Here is a 23,007-nt window from a genome sequence, read left to right as displayed (position 1 = left end):
CCAGGCTGTGAAGAAAGGGGAATTTATCTAGGGGGACTGGTGGAGAAGAGTTGCTTTTGGACTGTGTATTGTTTAACTGTAATAGAAAACTCACATGATTGTGCTAAACCGTAAGTTTCCTGCAATTGTCAGCTACAAACAGTCTTGTCATTTTAACAATAGGCTTATGAATGTCATGCTGTAAGAAACAGTTCTACACAGAATTTGCCTTTGTAGTTCTGGTACAACATTTCTAGGTACTCTTCAAGTTTCAAGTAATAAACCCTAACAAATGAGGCTAGCAACTTCTGCAGAGTTCAGTAAGGAATGACCTTTACCTTCAAATGATTTTTACATGCTGCAGTTTACATGATTCTATGGTCCTTTTCTTTTATGCTTACATCTACTTGCATGCAACTTGTACAAGACTGCACTAGACTCAGACTGAATTTTTGCAGTGGGATGGGCTGCTTTTTCCAGCTACAGGTTAAGATTTCTGGGCATTGACAGGCTCACAAAGCTATGAGGGAAATTAAGAGGCAAATAAAGCTCACGTACTGTTCACGTCCTTTGCTGTACAATTATGATTTGTATCTTTCAGGAAATAAAGACACTGTCACTACAAACTTGCACTGTCACAAGATCTCAAACAGAAATATTAGAGAGGCCAAAACAAAGCGATGTTGTTACTAAGGTCAGTAACCAACGGAACCACAATGCACAGACCAGTCCCAGCGTGGGTGGAGTGCATGGCACCCCTTCATGTTTGGGACAGGATGTTTCAGGTTTAATTCACAATGCCACTATGGCAACATGAAACTGCCCATAGCTGTATGCTCCCCCATTTCTTTACTTGTAAGGCAAGGATGTTTATGTTTCACCATAAAACTTGTACTTATTTAAAACTAACGGAGGAGTACACTAATTCTGGATGCTCCTTGCTGTTCATCCCAATTAGTTTAAGCAGGTTGTCGATTCATGTAACAAAACGTCTCTGTGTGATTGGCCCTTTTTCTTTTTTTTAAATCCTGTAACTGGTAACAAACATCTTAGTGTAAAACAATGCTTTTTGGTACAAGCATGACGTTAAACTGGTAGTCCTATTGTTATTCCAGGCTTCCAGCACTGAGTCTAAAACAAAAAAATCCCTCACCCTGCAACAACCACTAGCAAAACATCTAATAACCTTTACAGTTTCTATTTCAAACGCTTTGTTACATTTATTTACAAAAATGGCACCACTTCTAATCTTTTTTCATTATTTCAAATCAGTCCTCCTAAAGCCTGGCAGTTTTTCAACTTGCTACCAATTGCAACCCTCTGTCTGCTATGTTCCTGAATGGCTGTTAGCTGCATTTACTGTGATTATATACAGCTTTCACACACAATACATTCATCCAGTTGTTTCTTTTTTTTCCAGTTTCTCATAAAATTAAAGATTTAATTTTGGCCTCTAAAACATTTTAGCTAAAATAAAACCATGATCAACTCTACAGTTACACTTAAACAAGAGGAGGTGTCAGGGTTTAAGCAAAATTCTAAATCCAAGCATATCTTCAAACATTACTGTGGCTAAGCCTCCATTAAGTCTTAGTAAACAAATGCGTCTCAACACATACCTTAAAGATCAACAAATTTACGCTAGCTTGGGCTAAGGAGGAGATGCTGAGGGCAGATTCCATAATGAAAAGCCCTAGGCAAGCAACATCTTTTTAAAGTCACATACACTTTTTAGACTAATTCATTTCTAATGAAGGAATTCAGATTAGAGAAAGGACAACTTTTACTCCTAGCTGTCTCCCCATACTTGCAGAACTGAAGAGAATTTATCCATACTCAAAGCAGCATCTCTAGGCAAAAACAAGACTACCTCATGTACATTTGTCAGGTGAAGCAGTTTATCCCACAAAACACACTGCTATCCACAAGCATAACCAGCTGCATGTATTACTATTTCACAAAATTTCCAGTAGAAATCTCTCTGTAAAAATGTTTTCTCTCATTGACCATGCCACAGCAACAGGAATTTCATTTTGCTTTTCTGAACAATGCATTCTGCTTTCTAGGGAACTGTTCCACAACAATATAGAGAAAAACACGGATTAGTTTTTGCAGAGCTTCTGGAGTCTGAGTGCCAATGACAAAAGCATCTTAGATGTGCCTGTAACTACCAGTTTGTACTAATTAAGGAAGAGAATCGTCGGGGGGGGGGGGGGGGGGGAAGTAGCTGCAATGCACATCTGGAGAAAGGCGGCTGTTTCTGAGCAACTGGAGGGAGGCAGAACATCCTGTCAGGTCAAAACAACAGTTGGTCTGAGGACAGGCACATCTAGAAACAATTTTGCTGCTTCTTTCTGAGGAAAAGATTGTTTTAAACTCAAAGTAAGTAGCTTGCATTTTCACATTTACCTATAGGTGTTCATTTATCCTGTCATATTTGCAGTCAAATCTTCTACAGGCCCAAACCACTTAGAGATGCCCAGCCTTTAACTAATCAAAACTGTACTATGAAAACAGGTCTTACTCCTTCTGTATTACTAGCAATTAAAATTAATTGCTACAGATTGTTTCACATTTTAATTAAAACTTGCTTCAGAGAAATCCTCTAAACATGCTAGTCACTCACTATACACTGCCCTAAAACAGCCCAAAACAAATGCCATCATTTAAATTTTCTTGGAGATACAGATCTTTTACTTTCCATCGTAGGCAAAAAGATTTTCCTAAGACCTTGTTTCTGTACAAAACATCCTTTTCAGGTATTAATTATGTGGAAAAAGTTCCAGTAGCATTAAAGTTCCATTACATGAAACTGTTATACTTTAAATAGCCTTTTAAAAGTATATTTTAAATGAGACTTAAAATCATAGGTTAAAAATATTATTTAAAGGGTGTTTTCCTAACAGCTTTGTAGAAATTGTGATACCTGTTCAGGTTTGGATACTGAAAGAATCCAGCTCAACACCAAGGAAAGTCTGTTGTGATTCTGATTTCACCTTCCAGAGGGACTACTGAAGCTCTTTATGCAAATTTACTGTGACTGAAAACAGACACACATTTCAAGCCTCCAGATGCCTGATTTTTTTTTTTTTCAGGTGTTTGTAATCAAAGTTATTCTTGGAACTTCTCTACAAAAAAATCAAGTGTGCTGCAAGAAACTGCAGCTGCAATTCAGTAGATTATACTCTCACCTGTGTCTCCACGATGCTGCTTCCAACGACAGCTTCACAGTTTAAAGACGTGATTAAAGAGAAATGTTAATATAGCCAGATAAAAGATGGAAATGCAAACAAGGAGATTCTATGAGTATTTCATATAGGAGAGATTAAAAGATAAATACATAATTCTTGTAGCGCATAAAGATGCTGTATGCTCCCAAGGCCAGGTGGGAGGCAGTGTTTTGACTCCTGTTTTGTGCTAACAGCGGGAATACCTATTTCAGAACTGAAGGCAGAGTCCTCTGGTGGTTAAATGAAATGAGCAGTAGGATCTAATTATTCCCCACTCCCAGTCCAGTCCTGCCTACTTGCAGAGAATGGAAATTCTCTGCTTGTTTTCCTGTTTACACCTACATGCAAATTTGATACTGTGCACGTAAAAAGTGACAAGGTGATTCATAATATTACATGCAGCAGGAGGGAAAGAAAGGGAAAGAATAGTAAAAGAGATCAGCTGTTCATCTGAGAAATGGGTTAGCAACTGCTGGTTAGGAACAATCACAGACTTAAGGAGGTAAGGTGTGTAGCAAAAGAAACAGAATTGAGCATATACACACTCGATCACCAGGTTGGTTGAGTAAAGGAACCACCACTGTAATTGCTGAGCAATATGTCTGCATGTCTAAAGGCCGTATTACCTTTATGACTAGTTATGACAAATTAGATGAGTACAATCAGGTGCTGAGGATTCCAACTCTGTTCCATAAATACGATATTGATAAATAGGAAATGTTTTGCTTCAGACAGCTAGGGAAGTACTGTATTCCCCTCGGGTATCAGGATGACTGCAGTTCTCAGACTAGAGTGATGCAGGAGATGCAGATGGTGATGCAAAGAATACCAATGGAGTGATTTCTCTCCTTTTTTTCTAATCCAAAACACCAGCCCTTACTACTTTTCCCACTAATTCTTTGAATAAATAAGGAGTTTGGTTGTACCAACTGGAACCAAAGATGGAGAAAACAAATACTTAATATCAAAGTAAGTATTACCTGGTAGCTCCCTCTAATAAAATGAAAGGAAAGTAAACAAAGCAGGAGGCTCAACCCTCTTAAGGAAAGATCCATACCAGTGAAGTTTTTGGCCGTTACTACTAGTAACAACTGTTAGTAGTAAGAAACCACCCACGAGTCTGAGTTCATGTTATATTTACTAATATCTACATAAACCTACATGAGGGTTTCTACTCACAGGAACTATATACTCTTTACAACATACTATCAATTGATTTTTGAATGTCAATTCTCAGTGAAATTCATTACGTGCTTTGAAAGCCTCTCATCTGCTGAAGCATTCAGCTACTGCAAAGCTATTAACAGATTTATCAGTTCTTCTTAACAGGAATATTATCTTCAGGACTATAGGATTATAGCTAATTTATCTTTAAGGTGAAGACCACTACTAGAATAAACTGCTTTTTCCCCTTAAAAAGGGGATATATAGTTCTCAGCCTACAAGTTTACAGAGTAACTTACTATAGTTTTTTTGGTAAATAATTTCTGCATTTACTTGTCAATATAATTTCACCATTGCAAAACACGGATTGACATGTTCAGCTGTTGATAATTATGCTTAGAGAAAATAATAGTTTCCAACACTGATTTCTTTCTTGTGGTTTTGAACTGTTCCTTTCACTGACATTTTGGGGTTTTTTTTCCTGTAGATTTAGCTCCCCCTCCTTTCTTAAGTCTACATGTTTAATATAAGCAGGACTATACAAAGAACAGATTGCATTAATTCAATCTTCTAATAGTATTTACCTGAAATACAGTAAGAAGCTCATTATAATGTTACTAGAGCTTTAAACCATAAAAAATTTTCATTCAAAACCCACATTGCCTTTTTTTTCCCCCTCTTCTTTTTCTCAATTTTCCACTGTTAGACAATGCAACAGGGTTCTTTTCTTCACAGCCATCTTAACTTTTTACCTGTATTGCGGCTGACAGAGCGCTGCAGCCTTTGGGTTATCATAACTACAGGAGATGTTCTTGTTTTATAAAACTGCTTCCAGAAATAAAGAACTTTTTCCTGCAATAAAAACAGCTTGTAAGCATTTCTACTCATCTTCAGCTTGAACAAAATCTGTTCTTACTTCATATAGCTTTTCTGTATTTTTCACTTGTGATTTTCAGCACTCATTTGTCACCTACTAGGAAAACATGCTTTTACTCAGCTCCTACACCAGTAGCAGTTATCTCCTTTCACCTGAGCAGTAAATAATTAATTGGAGACCTTTGGTTGCCTAGAGAAAGATGAAAACTAACCCAGCTTTCTAGCCCGCTCTCAGCAGGCTGGCTTGAGGAAAGGGCGACTAATGGATAGAATGGGGGCATGCCATTAGCTCAACTAATTTTAAAACGCCCAAAATACCAAAGAACAAAGCATCAGAAATCCAACAGATTAACTAACTTCTAATGCGCAGCCAGTACTCGCTTCTTAGGAGCGGGTAAGTTTGTACCAGGGTGTTCATTAGTCTCTCCCAAGGCCAGATACGAATTAATAAATTTTACAGGAGAGAAGGAAGACAAAACTGCCACTAATTAAGAAGGCCACCGTAAAATTACACTGTAGTGACCAAAACCCGTGACACCTGACGGGGAGAAACCGCCCCCTGAAGAGCCTCCTCCTTCAGGAGGAAGATAGGGAGCGACCTCTGCGGCTCGTCTCAGCCTTCACCGGGCCGAGCCCGCCATAGAGCACCATGCCCCCCCCCCCCCCCCTCCCGAAGTGGCGGGTGGAAACAGGCTCCTCCCCCTGCACGTACCGGCGGTGACATCACGCGCGGGAATTCTAGACCGTTCCAGGGCCGTGACGTAGGGCGGCGTCATTCCAGAAGATTCGGCCGGTGCCCATATAAAAGCCGCGGAAGAGGCGGGGCAACGGTGATCGGCGAGCGGGCGGCAGCGGCGGGGCGGCTGCGGCGGTGAGCGCGGCCCGGTGGGCCTCTGTGGGATGCCGGGTGGGGTGACCTGTTTTGGGGCGCGCGTCCTGGCCGGCGGCGTGATGGGGGGGGCGGGTAACGCAGTGTAACGTGGCGCGTCCTCCCGCAGGGCACCATGGTGAAGGAGACGGAGTACTACGACATCCTGCAGGTGAAGCCCAATGCCTCCTCCGAGGAGATCAAACGCGCCTACCGCAAGCTAGCGCTGAAGTACCATCCCGACAAGAACCCCAGCGAGGGCGAGCGGGTATGCGGGGGCTGAGGCCGGGCTGGGACTCGACTGGGGCCCGTGGGCCGCCCGCCCGCGGTGAGGCAGCAGCGCTCCCGGCGGCACCTGCGGCGTCCCCCTGTGCTAGGCAGGTTCCTCCGGCGGGGTGGCGCGGACTCGCGGCGGGCTGGGGCTGAGCCTGAGCCCGGGCCCGGGCCCTGCCTGCGCCGGCTGGGCTTACTGCAGGCGCTGCCGGGCCTCAAGATGGGCGACTCCGCCGGGAGAATGTGGGTGCTGGCGCAGAGCCGCGTGCGTGGGGCACCGCGGGTGTTCCACATACCGGTCGTTGTTCATGTACAAAGGCGAAAGCGCGCCCTTAATTCCATTTTAAAATTCTTCTTTGTCTAAAGGACGGACATAATGCTGTTCCTGTAGCATAGTGCGATTAAATGAAGGCTCCCGTTCTTCAAAGTCTATAAAAGACATCTGAAGCTGGCAGCAGGCCTGATGGCCCAGCTGTGGCAGGAGGGGATGCCTTAGTTCTTCCTTTTGGACGCAGTTCCTACTGGTCTTTCCATACTTGCCAATGGGAGCTCATTCTTACAGAGATGCTGGTTAAAACGGGCAAAGCTGAAAGGATTTATAGAGTCCTAATGGCCATCGTGCTGTGTCAGATGTTGCAAAGGCCAGTGGTGGACCCAGCTGCCAGCGCTACTGTGCGTGCTGGGGTTGCACTGGATGGATTTGTGTTTCTGAACAGGATGAGTTTTCTTCAGAGAAAATGCTAATGCAGATGTACAAGGTAACTATCTAGAACAAGTCATTGGGCTGCACATGGGCGGACTGTTTACAACAAAACCATTTTACTTGCTAGTAGCAGAGATCTGCTCAACTCCACATGTTGCCTAGGAGAATAAATGAGCACCGCAATTGGAGAACTATGGAAAACTTGAATTGTAGGATTATTTATCTAAAAGCTGGTCTGATAATACCTTAACATAGGAATAGAAACTCCATGTTTGTGTATCTAGTACACTAATTTACAAAACTCAAGCTAGTTAAATAGTAACATAGTCAAAGGTAACCTTTTCTGCTTTCATTTTTGGCCTGCTTTTTTTACTTACACCACTTTACCTGGTCACAAGTAAATCATGTTTAAAATGGAAGTAGTCACTTCAGTAATAGCAAACTGTGTTTAAAAATTAACGTAGTCATCTTAGTAATAGGAAATTCTTGATAGCTATTAAAAAAAAAAAAGCCCTTAATTTTTTTGATAAAGTGGATGTTTTGATTTGTATCTGAGTCCTATTTGCGATGAGTAAGCAACATCAGTGTCTGGTCACTTAAATCTGTGTTTAGTTCTAGCTGGATGTGGCAGCTCAGCAGCCACGAAGGATCTCTGTGTAGCTCTAGAATGACTAGCACTGCTTTGGCCATTGAGCATCTGGGGTCCTCCAAGACTTTGGGATAGTATCATATCCCTTTTTAAATGGAATTGTTAGAAGTGTATAATGGTTGCAACTACCACAATCGTCAAAGTGTAGTTTGCATTGCTTGTAAGTTGGATGTGACTCTGAATTAAGCCCACTTGTAAGATGGGAGGAGGGGGGAGAGGGGAGAAAAGGGGTGGTTTCCCTGGACAAAAGTGTACAATTATAGTCTTATTACACATTTGTTTAGGGAGTTTCCCTTTGGAAAAAGACAAATGCTACAAGAGAGTGCTATAGTGGCTCAATCTGAAGGTGGAGTTGCATATGAGAGGGTTACTTTTCCTTTTGGTCATAGTTGTTTAGAGCTGCTTTTTTCTTTTTAGTTTAAACTCATATCCCAGGCATATGAAGTTCTGTCGGACCCAAAGAAAAGGGACCTCTATGACCAGGGTGGGGAGCAGGCTATTAAAGAAGGAGGCCTGAGTGGCGGCAGCTTCTCTTCACCCATGGACATCTTTGACATGTTCTTTGGTGGTGGAGGCCGAATGAATAGAGAGAGAAGAGGTACACAGTTCTAAACAAGTTCTAGAAACTCTTAACCATGCACTTAAGCATAAAACACCTGTGCTATGGTACTGTTGTTCTGCTGAGTGCACATAGTGTGGATATTACTCATTGCAACAATAGAACAAGTAAACTATTATTTTTTTTTTTTTAGTTACTCCAGTATTAAGATTCCAATAAAGTAGATTACATAGCTATAGCAATTTTTCTGATGAGTTCTGTTTATTTTTTGTTAAACTGGGTGTGGGTAATCTGGGGCGGGGGGGAGGGAACATTAGTAGGTTAGTGCAGTTGAATTAGACCTGTTTTTTTTAAGTTACCTTTTTTCCAGATTTGTGCCTCACTTGCTCATATGCTTTGGGCAACTTACTTCAAAGGACACCATCAACTTAAACTTCATTAATGTTAAATCTCATGAAAATATTTGGGAGAAATTATCTGAAACAGTACAGAGTGCTGCCAAAAGCACAGTATGATTTTTGTCTTTTTCTATGCCCAATGTCTGTTGAAGGAGCAAGTAGTAACTTGCTGTAAAATCTTTGAAATTATGCTATGAAGTGGCATGGAAATGTATAGGTAGGCATAACAGCAAGTTCTAAATGGAGTAGATATGAAGCTGGTAGTGTCCTTGCATCTTGCTGTTTCAGTTACCCTTATAAAATAGGGGTAGGAGCAGGGGTAGGGTGGATTTAATGATGCTTTGCTTAATTACAGCTAAACTTTATGTTCTGACATAAGTGGGTGCAGCTCAGTGGAAGCTGATGGAACTGCACATGCTTTTAAGGGGGCTGAGCTGTGTTGAAAGTTTGGAATGAACTTTACATTTCTTCAGTGAGACTGTGCATGTATGAACAAGTGTAGAAGCCTTTAAATAAACATTTGTCCTTATAACAGCTGAACCAGAACTAATCTTTCTCTCATTTGTTTTTTTTCAAGGCAAAAATGTTGTGCACCAGTTAGGTGTCTCTCTTGAAGACTTATATAATGGTATTACAAGGAAACTGGCACTGCAAAAGAATGTTATTTGTGGAAAGTGTGAAGGTAAAAAAACCAACCAACCAAAAAAACCCCAAACAACAAAAAACCCAACCCAAACCCAAGTAGTGGTTTCAAACCCCTCTTACTCCAAGCTTTTTTTTTTTTTTTTAAAGAACATGATGGGGGGGCTGGCAATAAATGGTGGTGGGTTTATTTTTTTCTCTCCTCCCCCCCCCGCCCCCCCAGTCTGCCAGCGTATTTAGTTCTTATTTATGCTTATCCAAGAATAAGGCTTTCTTAAACATAGTGGTATAAAGTTATTGTTCTAATGGCAGACTTAAACTCACTGCAAACTATAGTTAAGGGTACCTAAATTAAAAGTATCTTAATCCAGAACTTTAATAAATGCCTGTTTCACTAAACTTTTTTTTAATTGCTGTGGGTAGAAGTCTAGCTTGTATTATGCATCTCGTATTACAGCTATTAAGTATCCATAATGACTGGTCGTCTTTGAGGTAAATCTTAATGAGGTCTTGTATCTTAGTACTCTATTAAATATTTAGCAAGCAGATTCTTTCCAAAGTATTAATGGAATGTCTAGGCCTTGAAGTCAGTATGCTGATAGTTCCTTGAAAGCCCAAGATGTATTGGGAGGTGGGCAGAGGCTAATAAACTGTGCATGGAAAACTTGGCTTTCTGTTGCTTGTAGAAACTTCTAACTTGTGGGGCGTGTTTTGTGATTGGAAACTAAATTCCAGTTACATTGGAAATACATTACTGAACTACTCTAAGTTGCTCTAAAGGTGCTTTTGAAGTCAGTGTGTTGCAGCCTGACTACTGTAGAGTAACATTTTTTTTTTTGAGACTGAGATCAGATTTAACTCTTTTTTTTGTCAAAGGTTATGGGGGAAAGAGAGGGGCAATAGAAAAGTGCCCTGTGTGTAAAGGAAGAGGAATGCAAGTTCTAGTTCAGCAGATTGGACCTGGCATGGTACAACAAATCCAAACTGTGTGTCCAGAATGCAAAGGCCAAGGTGAAAGAATAAATCCGAAGGACAGGTGCGACAACTGCAATGGTTCTAAGGTTGTAAGAGAGAAAAAGATCATAGAAGTTCATGTTGATAAAGGTAAGAACTGTGTACTTGTTCTGTGTCCCTAATCATACTCTATAGTTCTGCAGTGAATAAAAGGGTTTCTTTTTTTCCAGGTATGAAAGATGGTCAGAAGATAGTGTTTCATGGAGAAGGTGACCAGGAGCCTGATCTGGAACCTGGTGATGTTATAATTGTGCTTGATCAAAAGGATCACAGTGTCTTCCAGAGGCGAGGGCATGACTTGATCACAAAAATGAGAATTCAACTCTCGGAGGCTTTATGTGGTTTCAGAAAGACCATTGAAACTCTGGATAACAGAGTTCTAGTCATATCATCTAGGCCAGGTAGGTCTTTAAGAGTTCTGTTGCTACATAAACTACTTGCCTGTTTAATTTTGCCTGGACTAGGGGTTTTTGGGAGGTTTGTTTTGTGTTCGTGTTTTTTAAGCAGTTGGTGCAACAGCTTCAAACTACACTTGCAGTCATTTAATTCAGTTGGTTCTTTGTTTTTCTTGTCACTCCTTCTAAAACATTACACGTGGAATTGTAGCTAAAGTTGTCAAATGCTTCTTAATAAAGAAGGTGGATATCCAGGAAAATATTCAAGAGGCCAGAAGCTTAAACTCTACCCGATTATCTGTTAATTCAGCCTGAAGGCTGTGCTAAGAGAAGCTGATTCTCTTACAGCAGAGGAAATAGCCTAAATGGTGTTATTTCTGTGTAGCTGGGTTTTAGTACTTTTCAGTCTGCAAGCCTTATCTATGAGTTGCTTAGTAGTCTCCCTCTGATACTGTGGGAGTACTGCTTGTGTATAACCCTGCTTTTTCATGGTTATGAAATACCTGTCATGTAAGCTTACAGCTCTTACCTCTGTGTAGGTGAAGTGATAAAACATGGTGACCTAAAGTGTATCTACAATGAAGGGATGCCTATCTACAAATCTCCAATGGACAAAGGCAGCTTAATTATACAATTTTTGGTAAGTTGACTGTTATTCTGTAGCAAAGATATCTGTGTTGGCATCAGGAGTAACTATTCATTAAAAATAAAAAAATTGTAGGTCCAGTTCCCAGAACACTACTGGCTCCCAAGGGAGAAACTGTGTCTGCTGGAGGCTCTGCTTCCTCCACGAGAAGATGTTATGATTACAGATGAGATGGATCAGGTAGACCTTGAAGATTTTGACCCAAGTGAGCAAACCTACCGTAACAGTGGGGGAGAAGCATATGAAGAAGATGAGGAGGGTCCAAGAACAGGAGTACAATGTCAGACATCTTAAAGCAAGGTGGAATGGATGTCATCTAAAATGTAAATTTTCACAATGAAAACTGCATGGCTGTAATAGCCACTGCTTGTGGTTTTTGTGTTCAGCAAATTGAGTTGCTGCGCTGTCAGTATCACCTTTTTGTAACTAATTTATATTGTGTTCTTGTAGTCTTTATATATAAAGCAAATGTCACACAGCTGAGAACCAACTGAGTTGGTATACATTTTCCTTTGCTGTGAAGGTTCTCAATTTATTTCACCTATGCTATTTATATAAGACTTTGGCAATACTTATAGAGGCTAAGTGGAGTGTCTTATGTAAATACTTTCATATGGGAAGTTTAATTTCATGGAATAAAACATAGCAGAAATAACTTCTAATAAATAGACCTCTTCACATTTTATCGTGCTTCTCTTGTACTTTCTAAGCCACTCTAGAACCCCCTTTATTGAAATAAGGTTCTCTAAGCTCAGATTCCTGTCACCTAGTCTAGACTGTCCTCCATATTCAACTGTATAGTTGAACATGACTACATGAACAACACTACTGAACTAGTGTTTGAACACTACTACCTGTCTCATTCTGTATTCCAAAAGCATTTTGTGTACGCCCTACTCCTTGGATAATAGCACTCTTCCCTGTGTTCTCTCATTGTATTAGAGTAGCATTCCTTCAGCTGCTTAGTTCTATGCAAGCATAATTTAGGATTATAAGGTATCCTTTTAATGTGTATACACCACCTATTTCTAATTTACATAAAGCAAACCAAATAAAACTTTGATATTTCAGAAGCTCAAGCTCTGTATTTTGGCCTTCCCTAGGAGGGGTTTTTACTTCAGCCTTAACTCCAGCCTAACCACATAGGTTAGGTATACTGCTGCTGTTTTATACCATGACAAGATACTATAGTAGAACAAACACATTAAAGTTTTTTTCCTTTTATCTATTTCCTAGTAGAGTTTGTATTAAGTCAGGGTTAGAAACAACTAGCACCCTTTAGCTCATTCATCACAGTTTAATTTTACTACATGTCACCATACAATTGCCAGAACAGGTGTTCAACTCAAGTGACCCTCTTGCAGTCATTAGGACAACATCAAGATAAGTACAGGCTATCATTTCCCATGCATACAACACAGACTCAGTTGCTGTTCCTTTTGCTAAAATAAGCTGCTGTGAGACTTGGTCAACACTTCCCAGCTCTATTTATGTATAAAGGCAGGGGAGATTAGCTGAGTATTTACTTCATCCATGACTACATATTTCCAAAAATACATTTTTCCAAGGATTAGACACATGTTACTTGCATCTGTAGCTTTTATTTTAAAAAAAGTAAAGCTTTCTCTCATGCTAAACAAAATCAAAGTTACATATAAACATACCTGATTCTGCAGATCAGCATTATTAAAATGCTTTTAGCATACTAAAAAATTACATAGGACAGTAGTATTCTTAAAAACTGCCACAAGAGTTAACCAAAAGTCAGAGTCATGACATTTAAACTGGACAGTCATAAATATGAATTTCTTGGTCATCTCCAACAGATACAATTTTGGACCCACTTCCATTGTATTTCACTCCCCAAACCTGCAAATAAGACATACATGAGGTTATCAACAGGAGACTAAGAAAAAATGTCTTCATGGCAGTCATAAATACATTCACTACAACAAGCAGAAGAGGGAGTATTACTTAACATCAACTTACTAGAGCTGGTCCAATTATGGCCTCTGCTTTAACAGCCTATGAGGTTGATGAACCATAGAAGGACACTGCCATCTAGTAGCCTGGCAAGTTCTTACATTCCACTCCTACTGACAATGGATTACACAATCTAAAGATACTTGAAAAAGGCTGAAAACTACTTGCCCCAATTTGCATAAATCAAACCTAACATTTTCACTCTTACCTATCCTGTCTTCCTTTCAGAAAGGAGTATTTTACAGTGCTTTCAGGAAAGCAAGAGAGGAAGTATTTTTCATGCAGACTGACACATCATGACAGACTGAGGAATGATCCAGTTTATCCTTGGGCTAATTAAGAGAGCCATTTACTTATCAGTGCAAAACTTAGAAAAATTCATGTCAGTCCTCTGACTTATGACAGTTACACAAACTCTTAAGTGACCCCCATCTCCATCATCAGGATGATACCAGGAAGAGTGAAGACTACCCAGCATATTAACATGGGATTGCAGTATGGGTGTATTGACAACAGCATGTTTTGGGGCATCTTGTACACCATTTTGCATTAATACCTAAAAACTGCCTTCCCAAGCACTGATACATCTCTGCCTTCCACAAACTTAGGAGATACAGACAACAGCCAAAACAACACTGGAAATGCAATTCCGCTTGGTACTTCAATGCTAAAACCACCATAGCTGTAGATAACTGAAAAGAAGGTTACCAGCAAAAAAGTACTATGGAAGGAAGAGCCCAAATAAAATCTGAAAAAAATTCCTTTGTTAAGTCTTCCTCTATGATCCATTAAAACATAGCATTGTTCTATTTAACACCTAGAATTTGGAAAAAGAGTAACTTGGTAGATATCTTAACTTCCTCTTGCCTCACGGGTAGCTATCACTGAGAAAAAAAAAAAAGGATATTACAGACATTTGAGGAGGAAAAAGTCCCAAGTTTCAAGGGTGCTTTCAAGCATCTTTTTAGGTAATTCCATCCTTTTAAATAAGTATTTTCCCCCCTTACACATGCACATGCTGTACAGGTGATAGAAATAAGTAAGACCATAGGCAAAGATAAAAAATACAGTCTGCTAAGAATCCTTTTGGCCACTCAGGATTGCCCTTATCTGGACCTGAAAAATGTAATTACTTGGAAGAGATCAACCTACATGTTTGGAGTATTAGTTCAATATTAAGTGCCAAATAATCATGAACAACTTCTAAGATTTCATTACAGCAAGCTGAAGTCCAACCCCGAAGGTACAGCACCAAGTTGAAGCACAAACGTGCACAACTACACAACTGAAGTTCTCCTGTGAACACAGTGACCTAGATAAAGCAATAGTAGACATACCTGATCTTGGTGGTCAAAGAAAGTGTGAACACAGGTTCTTGTTCCAGCATCCCAAACTTTTACGCTTTTATCAGATGAACTGAAAGAAAAATAGTATTCATCAATGTTTAAATTAGTAGATTAACTATAGTTTAGTGCAAAGTTTAAAAGATCTCATATGGTAGACATAAGAAACCCTCTTTCAGGGATGAAGTAGCAAAGGAGTGCATCTTCTGCCAGGTTCCAGTTACCTTTAAAATACATTTACTGTTTCAATATCTGCAACATGAAAATGAAGACTCCCATTTTAGCCAGAAAATTCTTTGAAGCAAGTTCTTTGGATAAGAAACTCCTGTTACATATACTTGGTCCCCCAACTGCCTGAGCTGTTTTAAGAGTTAACACTAAAGTTCAACTAGATTAATGTACTACTACATTAGGTTGTACTTTTTAATTCAACAGCAATTTTTCAGCTATTTAGAATCAAATTGCCCTTGTCTTAGGTTTAGATGTTCTTCACTTGTAGGGAACTACACTGCAGTGGGATGACTTACACTATAAAATACCATTCACTACAACTGGTACCACATCACAGATTGGCTCGAGTCTTTAATTGTAATGTAGGTTATTCCATTATAGATTCCATTGCAATTTGTACACATTTACTTTTTATGATGCATCTCCCTTTATAAATACAAAATTATATATTTTTTTTCAGTAAGCATAAACAAGTTAAAAATCCTCAATACCTGGAAACAAAATGGGTATCATCAGGACAAAATGCTACATTTAATACCCAGGATCCATGACCACTTAATGTGCCAGCCAAGTTTGCATGTTGCCTGTGGAAAGAACAAATTTTAACATTTGGCTTATGAATTCCAAGGAATAAGCAACAGGAATATACTCTAGCTAGTGCAGTCAGGAATGGTTCAATGCAAGGTCATGGAAGGTGACTTCTGGACATTTGTTCATCCAAGTTGAACTGGTGTTACAAGAGATTCTGTTCTTCCATTTCAAATGGTTAACATAAAAAGAAGTCACTAAGAAGATACATTGGTGGACAAAACAGTTTCACCATGAAGGCAGCAAAGTAATGCAGGTTTAGGGGAGTGAAGATCACTGAAGCAGTGCCTTTTCCTCCCCAGTGTCTTCCAAGTTTTTGCACAATGCAACAGAAATAGGTCATAATTTCTTGGGCACAGAATAGATGTTTAAGATGGGTAAACACAAACACACAGGACAGATACACAAAACAATTAGCTTGTTGCCTACAGGGCAAATATGAGGAACGTAATTTGTTTTCAAGTTAAGGCTGTCATCCACCTACGCACTTTTTAAAAACTATCTAAGGGTGTAGTATTTTATTATTTAAGATTATTTATTACATAAAGAAGTCACCAAAAGCTGAAGGGAATTATAGAGAGCAGAGGGTTTGATATATTTTTTAACTATTCAGAGAGGCTGATACTGTATTTTCCTGTTAGCATGTCTTGCAAAATAACAACTTACACATCGTAGATTTTGATATAGCCGTCATCTGAAGCAGTTACAAGTAACTGAGAATCTGGAGAAAATGTCAGTGAACGAATAGGCATCGCATGACCTGAAATTCAAAGTTATAAATGGCTTAGAATGCAGCTATTCCTCTTACTAATGACAGTGCTTAAGAAGCTACACCAGAACAGCATTCCCTGTTAAAAGAAAGCAACTTCTGAAGAGTCTTTCTCTCTATGCCTCTACAGGCTTCTTCACAAAACCTAAAATGGAAACTGACAGTTAATTCTGAACTTTGAATGTTAAGGCGTGCCCACTGCAACACAAAAGTATCTTATTTTTTCAGCTGTGGATCTTTATTAGAACTTATGTCATAATTTCTAATATGATCTCATATTGTTTAAGTGGTTGGGTTTTTGAATTAACTATACAACTGGACAGAAACTGCACGAACATTAAAAGCCCATTTGTCTGTTAGAAAACTGCACGTCTTCTACAACATAAAATGTTTGGTTATTTTTTAAAACAGGAATAAATTGCTATAAAACTGATACCATAGCAAAAAGAAAAATCATATGTGTGGCAGCACACATTTGGCTTAGCTTCATTCCTTTGTACTGCACTGCAATACAAGAAGGAACTGCAATTTAAGAATTTAGTTAAGTATTACTGACTGTATCTTTTGCGATAGGCATTTATGATGAAAGCCTGAGCTTACAGTTTGCCTCTAGTATTTTAAGTGGTTTAAGTTACAGCACACTAAATAACTAAATACTGTCTCATGGACAGAAACATCAACTCATTTATACCATGGCTGTTGTATCTTATTCTGACTTGCATTATATCCTTTAATTTTGTTAAGGAATTAAGCCAGAACTTGGGTATTGCAAATACACAAACCATTACCTTCTAGCGTATGCAGAAGTTTTCCAGTTGCAATATCAAAAATATTGATAATGCCATCTATCGCTCCACTAGCTAAGTATTTTCCATCTGGACTCTGTAATAAAGCACAAAAAGTATGCATTTAACAACCATATACATTTATGCTATGTACCTCCCTGACATTCTCTTGGCAACTTTTCGCAAATAGGATCTATGCAAGGTTCTTGGGCTCCAAAAATCCTGAAGACTTCAGCTGACTTATTCACAATATGTCTATAAGCAAGATCAAAGTATATTTTCCATATATGTGGAGGGGAATGTCACGCAGTTTATATTTGGAACTATAAAAGTATGGCTGCCATTTAGTATTATCTAGAGATAAACCGATAGATGGAAACAAAAATATCTGATGTACAACATATTACAGCAATAGCAATTTCACATAAGAAATTATCAGTTGTGCTTCTTACATATGCAATGCTAAGGATGAACTTTCCTCTGGTGTCCAGAGAATATTCTTTCTTTCCGGTTTCAACACCAAAAATATTTACTTTTCCCACATGACTTCCTGTTGCAAGGTACTGGGAATCAGGTGAAAAAGCAAGGGACCAAGCATCAACTGTATTAAAAAGAAAAAATCAGTTAGCTGAATACTGTTTCTAGTTGTTATTCAACAATGTCAGTTCTGTATGCATCTGTTTAGACATTTAACACCCTAACTACTCTTAATGCTCTAAACTCTACTACATACTCTTAAGAAGAGTGTACCAGCTCATGAAAGGTAACTTCCTTCTATGTAATTAATGGAGCATAGCTTGAGCCATTTATTTGTTTAGTGAAAGATTACATTTTCTAATAAGACACTGAGCTTATTAGACCCTCCTGTAACAATAAATTTAGAATTTAAGACTGCATGAGTTAAGTCTAAAGTTTTACTTTTCTTCTGGTACCAAAAGATATTAAAACAGTAAAAGAAAGCAACACTAGTATCTAGCAAAGCACAGAAGACGCAGGAGGAACGCAGATATACAAATGTAACATAGATCAATATTCCTTGCAATAGAATTTTAAAAAAACATGCCTTTTTATAGCAGTACAATGTATTTATCTGGCACAATGTAATTCACTTTTTTTTTCCCCTATAAGCTTAATATTAATTATCTAAAACACTGCAAGATTGTTCTTAAATTAGGGATTGCCAGTGGACCAATGAAATATTTAGAGTAAGATCTTAGGCCCTGAATTCCAACTTGGAGGACGTAACACTAATCCAGACTTCAGCTTTACTGTGTTTTGACTTGCTCACTCATGATTAGTTGTACTGCATAAATAAGCATCACATATACGGCTCAAATTCAATGCAATGCAGTGCTTGCAAAGAAAGCTCAGACTTTCTTTGTAAATCAGCATTTACATAGCTTTGAATAAGCATTTGAATTATTTTTTAAAATATCCTTTTATCAATACATCTGTAAGAGCAAGCTGGTTTCCATTCTGCTTTATGCATCTAGCAAAAAGCATATCTAAATGTAACTGAGAAAGTGTTAAGTAGTGTGAAAAAATAAACATAAAAATGTCTGATACTACTTTATGTTGAGTTCATAAAATCACTAAGATTTTTGCAAACAAAGAAAGATTTTAAAAAAACCAAACCCTAGTCATCTCATATACCCTAATTATACACTGTGCAGGTATTTACTATCTAGAGTAAGTACGCTTCTTACGCAGAGACAGCTTAACACTGAAATCTTACCAGGACCAGCATCTATTGACTTGATCTGTTTGCCAGTTTCTAAATCCCAAAGGCGAATATGGGCATCTAGGGAGCTGGATGCTGCAATGGAACCTGTGTGGCTGATATCCACAGATACCACGCCCAGCTGGTGACCCTCCAAAGTCCATTGTAGATCCAATTTTTCATCATTCCTTTTGTTCAAAGGAAAGAAAAGCCTAGTTATGAATAGCTGGGGGAACTTAACCAATCTCCAACCTCAGACAAAACAAACAAGACAACCCACATTTCTCCATTTTGTTCAACAAAAGGGGAATCCAACTTCACCCATGAAGTGTGATGATAGCTACGCGCAACTTGCTCTCTGTACTTAAGGGAAAGAACCGACAAATCAATCACCATGTTTCTGTAAAGCACGTACTTCATCTTAAGTTTTTAAGTAGTCCCACTGAAATGTCCATTACACATCAATACAGGAGTACTTACACAGCAGACTGTTAATCTGTCAGCATAGCGTGAAACGCAATGACCAACATTTTTATAATCACCACAACAGAGCTACTCATGTCATTAAAGTGAAGTGCATACTTCATACTGCTTTGGCTAAGAGACCGAACAGTTTATTTGCAAAAGCACACTTCAGTATCACTTGTATGAGGATTATGAAGATTTTTTTTTTTTAAATAAAAAAGGAAGATGTCATTTCCTCTTTTACTCTATTCCCATTATTCCTTTCACAGTACACATGTTCCCAATGCATTGTGTCCTAAAAAGTTGCATTTCTAATTAGAAATACATCAAGTTGTACTATTCTCTGGCAGACAACATGTAACATTTGATGTGCATTTTCAAGAGGGTTCACATTTGTTGAAATTAAAGTGCATCAGAATGCTACCACTCCAAGAGAAAGCGCGCACCAATGAAGATAAGCTTGCTCAAGAGAACAATTCCGTGTGCCAGGATGTAAGTTCCCTGATGTAAGTTCTAACATCCCTGCAGGAAATTCAAGACTGCTTTATCTCCATACTGACTACTTCCAAGGCTTAAAACTGGTTAATATGGAGCACTTCACTTACCACTTCCAGACCTTCACTAGATCATCCAAAGAACCAGAGATCACTGTTTCAGAACCATCTTTTTTATTTTTTCCCCAGGCAACTGACCAAATGGCATCATCGTGAGCTAAAAGAGAATATAAGCATAGAAATTAAAAATTAAGTGGTTTCTTCTGATGGAAGACAACTACCAGTTTTGGTAATGCTAAAATTGCTGATTGTAATGTTGGCAATAGACCCCTTGCTCTTCAGGCCTATCAGTGTTCCAAGAGCCTTGTCACTGTTTTCATTGTTTCAAAACACATGATGTATTTTGTTCACCAAGGCCACTGTTGAAAAAACAGCATAGCTATTTCTGAGATATTCAGATTTATACTTAATATAAACATAATCCAGGTCATCTCACTAGTATATCTGCCATTATCAATTTTACACCATCCAAGAAGACCAATACTATTTAATACGTGTGTTTTCTCACCTTGCTCTTGCTTGAAGAGAATACCGTACTAGAAAGAAAAAATAATTAGTATTACGTATGAGCAGCCTAAAAAAATATCAAGCTAGCGATTAGTTTAATTAACGCTGTGTTTTTGTTTACCTGTGTGGTCATGTCTTTATAGAAGCAATCTTAACAGGAATGCTCTGGAAGAAGAAAACCCATTAGGCTCAGCAATAAGACTCTGCCTCAGAAACACTGCTCTGGAGGGAGAAAACCCGGCAGGCACAGGAGTAAGGCCTGAGGGAAACCCCGCCTTTTTGTCACCCTCCGCTCGCACGGCGAGAAGCGCCCGCCACGCAAGGGCCCAGCATCCCCGCCGCGGCCTCCCCTCGGCCCACTGCCGCCTTCGCCCTCCCTCGCGGTGCGGTGCGGTGCGGTGCGGCACCGTACCGTGCCGTGCCGGATACGGCGCTTTCCGCCCAACGCCACCGCCACCCCGCCACCCCGTCACCACCTCAGCCGCCGTCGCACCGTGATGACGTCTCCTACAACCGAGGGCGCGACAAAAGCGCCTCCCCTCAAAGCCCTTCTCTCCGCCACAACAATAGAGAGGACTCTGGCTTCGCGCTCTCTATTGCCGCCGTGTGGCCAAGGACGGTCCCTTCTCCCTAACGGTCTTAACGGCCGCGGCGGCAGCCCGCGACCAGCTCGCCCGTCCCTCGCTGCCACAGCCCGCCGGCGGGAGCAACGGCCCGCCGCCCTCCATCGGCAGTGTCCCGAGTACCTCAGGTGTACCGCAGGGACGAAGGCAGCGGGGTTAATTCCCTCCAGCCTTCACGGGTCGCCCTCGCAAGCCCCGCTGGCAGCAGCAGGTCCACCCGGGCTACCTGACACCCCCCTTCCTACGGCCTGGCAGCGCAAGGGCCAGAGCGCCTGCAGCCCAGCTCCCTGCCTTCTTCTTCAGGGGATGCCAGTGAGACCCGTGGGACTGATGTTGTGGGCTCCGTGTTCAGCTGCATGTTTCCAGCTGTACCCCTTCCCAGCCCTTCATCTTGTCACGCTTACTTAGACAGCAAACCCCTTGGGTGAGGGACCAAACACTGGAGTTGTAGCTGTCTAGAAGCAGTCAGCATCTTTTGTGTATGATATAAATAATCGTAATACCCTTTGGTGCTGCGATGGCAGTAATGATGTAAACTAGAAAACATGAAGGACTGAGGAGTGTATTCACGTCTGCCGTCTCAGCAGTGTTGGAAGTTCCTGACTGAAAATTGCAGCTGGTTGCTTTTTGTCAAAGATGTGGAGTAGGAATGCCAACCAATCAGGGGAGAATGAGCACAAAATTTACTTCTTACCCTGGGCTGTTGGGTCACTTTATAAATAGCTGGGTCCCAGGATCCTGGAGTTGCAGTAAAGGTTGAGCAGTACTGCCCATTTCTCTAACCACAGCACAGAAGGCTTATTTAATTTCACTGGAGTGAGAGGAAGTTTCCCTACTAATCACCTGTTTCAGAAAAAAAAAAAAAAAGGTATGACTTTTTTGGAAGCTGAGTTTTTTCAAGGTGCTGCCTCTGCTTGAGTTAGAAATGAAAAAAATGTCAGAATTAAAGTTCAGGAGAATAAATCAGACTCCCCAAGGCTTAAAATTAAAGACAAAGGATCAGTGGCCTTTCACAGCTTTTAATCAGTCTTTATGTGTACACAAAGCTCTTTGAGATCAATAGAGCTTGTCTGAGTAAGCAAAGTAACAACCAAAACAGGAATTCTGAATGTGTCTTAACACAGCTCTGCAGACAAGAATGAAAATCTGGGTAAAACTCTTACATACAATTACAGAATCCTTAGTTCTCTGGTTATTTAGATTGAGCTTTGAGAGCATTTTAAGGCATACTGCTTTAATATATTGATTTCAGAAATGCTCATTTTCTTGTTAGTAACGATGCAATGGTAAGCATTTTCCAAAAGTAAGAGAAACTATTCTATTTCTATTTCTGTTTCTTACCAGGATTCCCCTAAGAATTCTTCCATTTAAATTTGTACTTAAAATGTAACACTTTCACCTTATGTTCAAACGACCAGGATTTGGTTTTGCAATTCTGTTTAGAGTAATGCAGTACTGTAATATAATCTTTGACAGACAAAGTGTTTCTAATCCCTCCAGGGTTTTCACATCATGCAAAGTTCTCCTACACACTTGTATTTATTTTGTACATGGAACACCTTAGACCTTCATGGGAAAAGATTGTTATGGTTCTTCTGCGAGTGCAGAGTGAGATGGTGCGTTATTTCCTACATCACTTGTGACACAAATCTGTATTTGTTAGAGTGAAAGCTGATTAGATGCTGCTTTGGTGCATCAAGAGGATAATCTGAGGCAAAGTGTGCCACATGTTTGATTTATAGATAAACTGCCTCCTTGGAATGGTAACTGAGAGAGTGTTTCTATATGTTTGTCCTTGTTCTGGAGCGCTAGCACACTTTGTATCTATATGGCTATTTCAACCCTAATCAGAATAATACTTTATGAGTGCATATGTGTTTGAATGCTATTTTTTATACGATGTTACAAGGGAAAAAAACTGATGTATTTAAAAACATTATGATCATCCTGATATTTTGCTAAGACATAGAAGTGAATTAGGTCAAGACTTCGAGGTGCCATGTAAACATTGCAAAAGGCACTTCCCAGCCCAAAGCTCAGTTG

At 39.7% G+C, this 23,007-nt stretch overlaps 2 protein-coding genes across 7 annotated transcripts; one reads left to right on the top strand and one right to left on the bottom strand.

Moving 5' to 3' along the window:
* Nucleotides 1–5,973: 5,973 nt before the first annotated feature.
* DNAJA4 (DnaJ heat shock protein family (Hsp40) member A4) lies at nt 5,974–12,079 on the top strand. Of its 5 annotated transcripts, none has more exons than XM_075505744.1 (8): nt 5,974–6,120; nt 6,248–6,385; nt 8,160–8,340; nt 9,277–9,381; nt 10,218–10,445; nt 10,526–10,756; nt 11,290–11,390; nt 11,472–12,079. In XM_075505744.1, the coding sequence occupies exons 2-8, from the start codon at nt 6,254–6,256 to the stop codon at nt 11,688–11,690; spliced, it is 1,197 nt and encodes a 398-aa protein (XP_075361859.1). In that variant the 5' UTR covers nt 5,974–6,120; nt 6,248–6,253; the 3' UTR covers nt 11,691–12,079. The 5 variants fall into 5 exon arrangements, with proteins under 5 accessions (XP_075361859.1, XP_075361863.1, XP_075361860.1 ...); XM_075505745.1 differs by having other exon boundaries at nt 6,089–6,156; XM_075505746.1 differs by having other exon boundaries at nt 6,111–6,134.
* A 602-nt stretch (nt 12,080–12,681) lies between these two features.
* Nucleotides 12,682–20,888, bottom strand: SKIC8 (SKI8 subunit of superkiller complex). Of its 2 annotated transcripts, none has more exons than XM_075505743.1 (11): nt 20,818–20,888; nt 20,463–20,506; nt 20,343–20,370; nt 19,886–19,991; nt 18,831–19,003; nt 17,548–17,696; nt 17,099–17,192; nt 16,208–16,301; nt 15,445–15,537; nt 14,717–14,795; nt 12,682–13,265 (listed from the first exon to the last, which is right to left on the bottom strand). In XM_075505743.1, the coding sequence occupies exons 2-11, from the start codon at nt 20,472–20,474 to the stop codon at nt 13,176–13,178; spliced, it is 918 nt and encodes a 305-aa protein (XP_075361858.1). In that variant the 5' UTR covers nt 20,475–20,506; nt 20,818–20,888; the 3' UTR covers nt 12,682–13,175. The 2 variants fall into 2 exon arrangements, with proteins under 2 accessions (XP_075361858.1, XP_075361857.1); XM_075505742.1 differs by having other exon boundaries at nt 20,754–20,828.
* Nucleotides 20,889–23,007: the final 2,119 nt, after the last annotated feature.

This window comes from Mycteria americana, chromosome 6 (genome assembly GCF_035582795.1).
Source record: "Mycteria americana isolate JAX WOST 10 ecotype Jacksonville Zoo and Gardens chromosome 6, USCA_MyAme_1.0, whole genome shotgun sequence".
Classification (NCBI taxonomy): Eukaryota; Metazoa; Chordata; class Aves; order Ciconiiformes; family Ciconiidae; genus Mycteria; species Mycteria americana.
The sequence above is the reverse complement of the archived record's forward strand: the minus strand, read 5'-3'. Positions and strand labels throughout refer to the sequence as shown.

Coding starts and splice junctions, on each gene's coding strand:
- DNAJA4 (XM_075505744.1), top strand. CDS start 6,254: ATGGTGAAGGAGACGGAGTACTACGACATCCTGCAGGTGAAGCCCAAT. Junction 6,386..8,159: donor ACCCCAGCGAGGGCGAGCGG/GTATGCGGGGGC, acceptor TTTTCTTTTTAG/TTTAAACTCATATCCCAGGC. Junction 9,382..10,217: donor TATTTGTGGAAAGTGTGAAG/GTAAAAAAACCA, acceptor TTTTTGTCAAAG/GTTATGGGGGAAAGAGAGGG.
- SKIC8 (XM_075505743.1), bottom strand. Junction 19,004..19,885: donor CTAGTGAAGGTCTGGAAGTG/GTAAGTGAAGTG, acceptor TTTGAACAAAAG/GAATGATGAAAAATTGGATC. Junction 16,302..17,098: donor ACTTCTGCATACGCTAGAAG/GTAATGGTTTGT, acceptor TTTGAATTTCAG/GTCATGCGATGCCTATTCGT.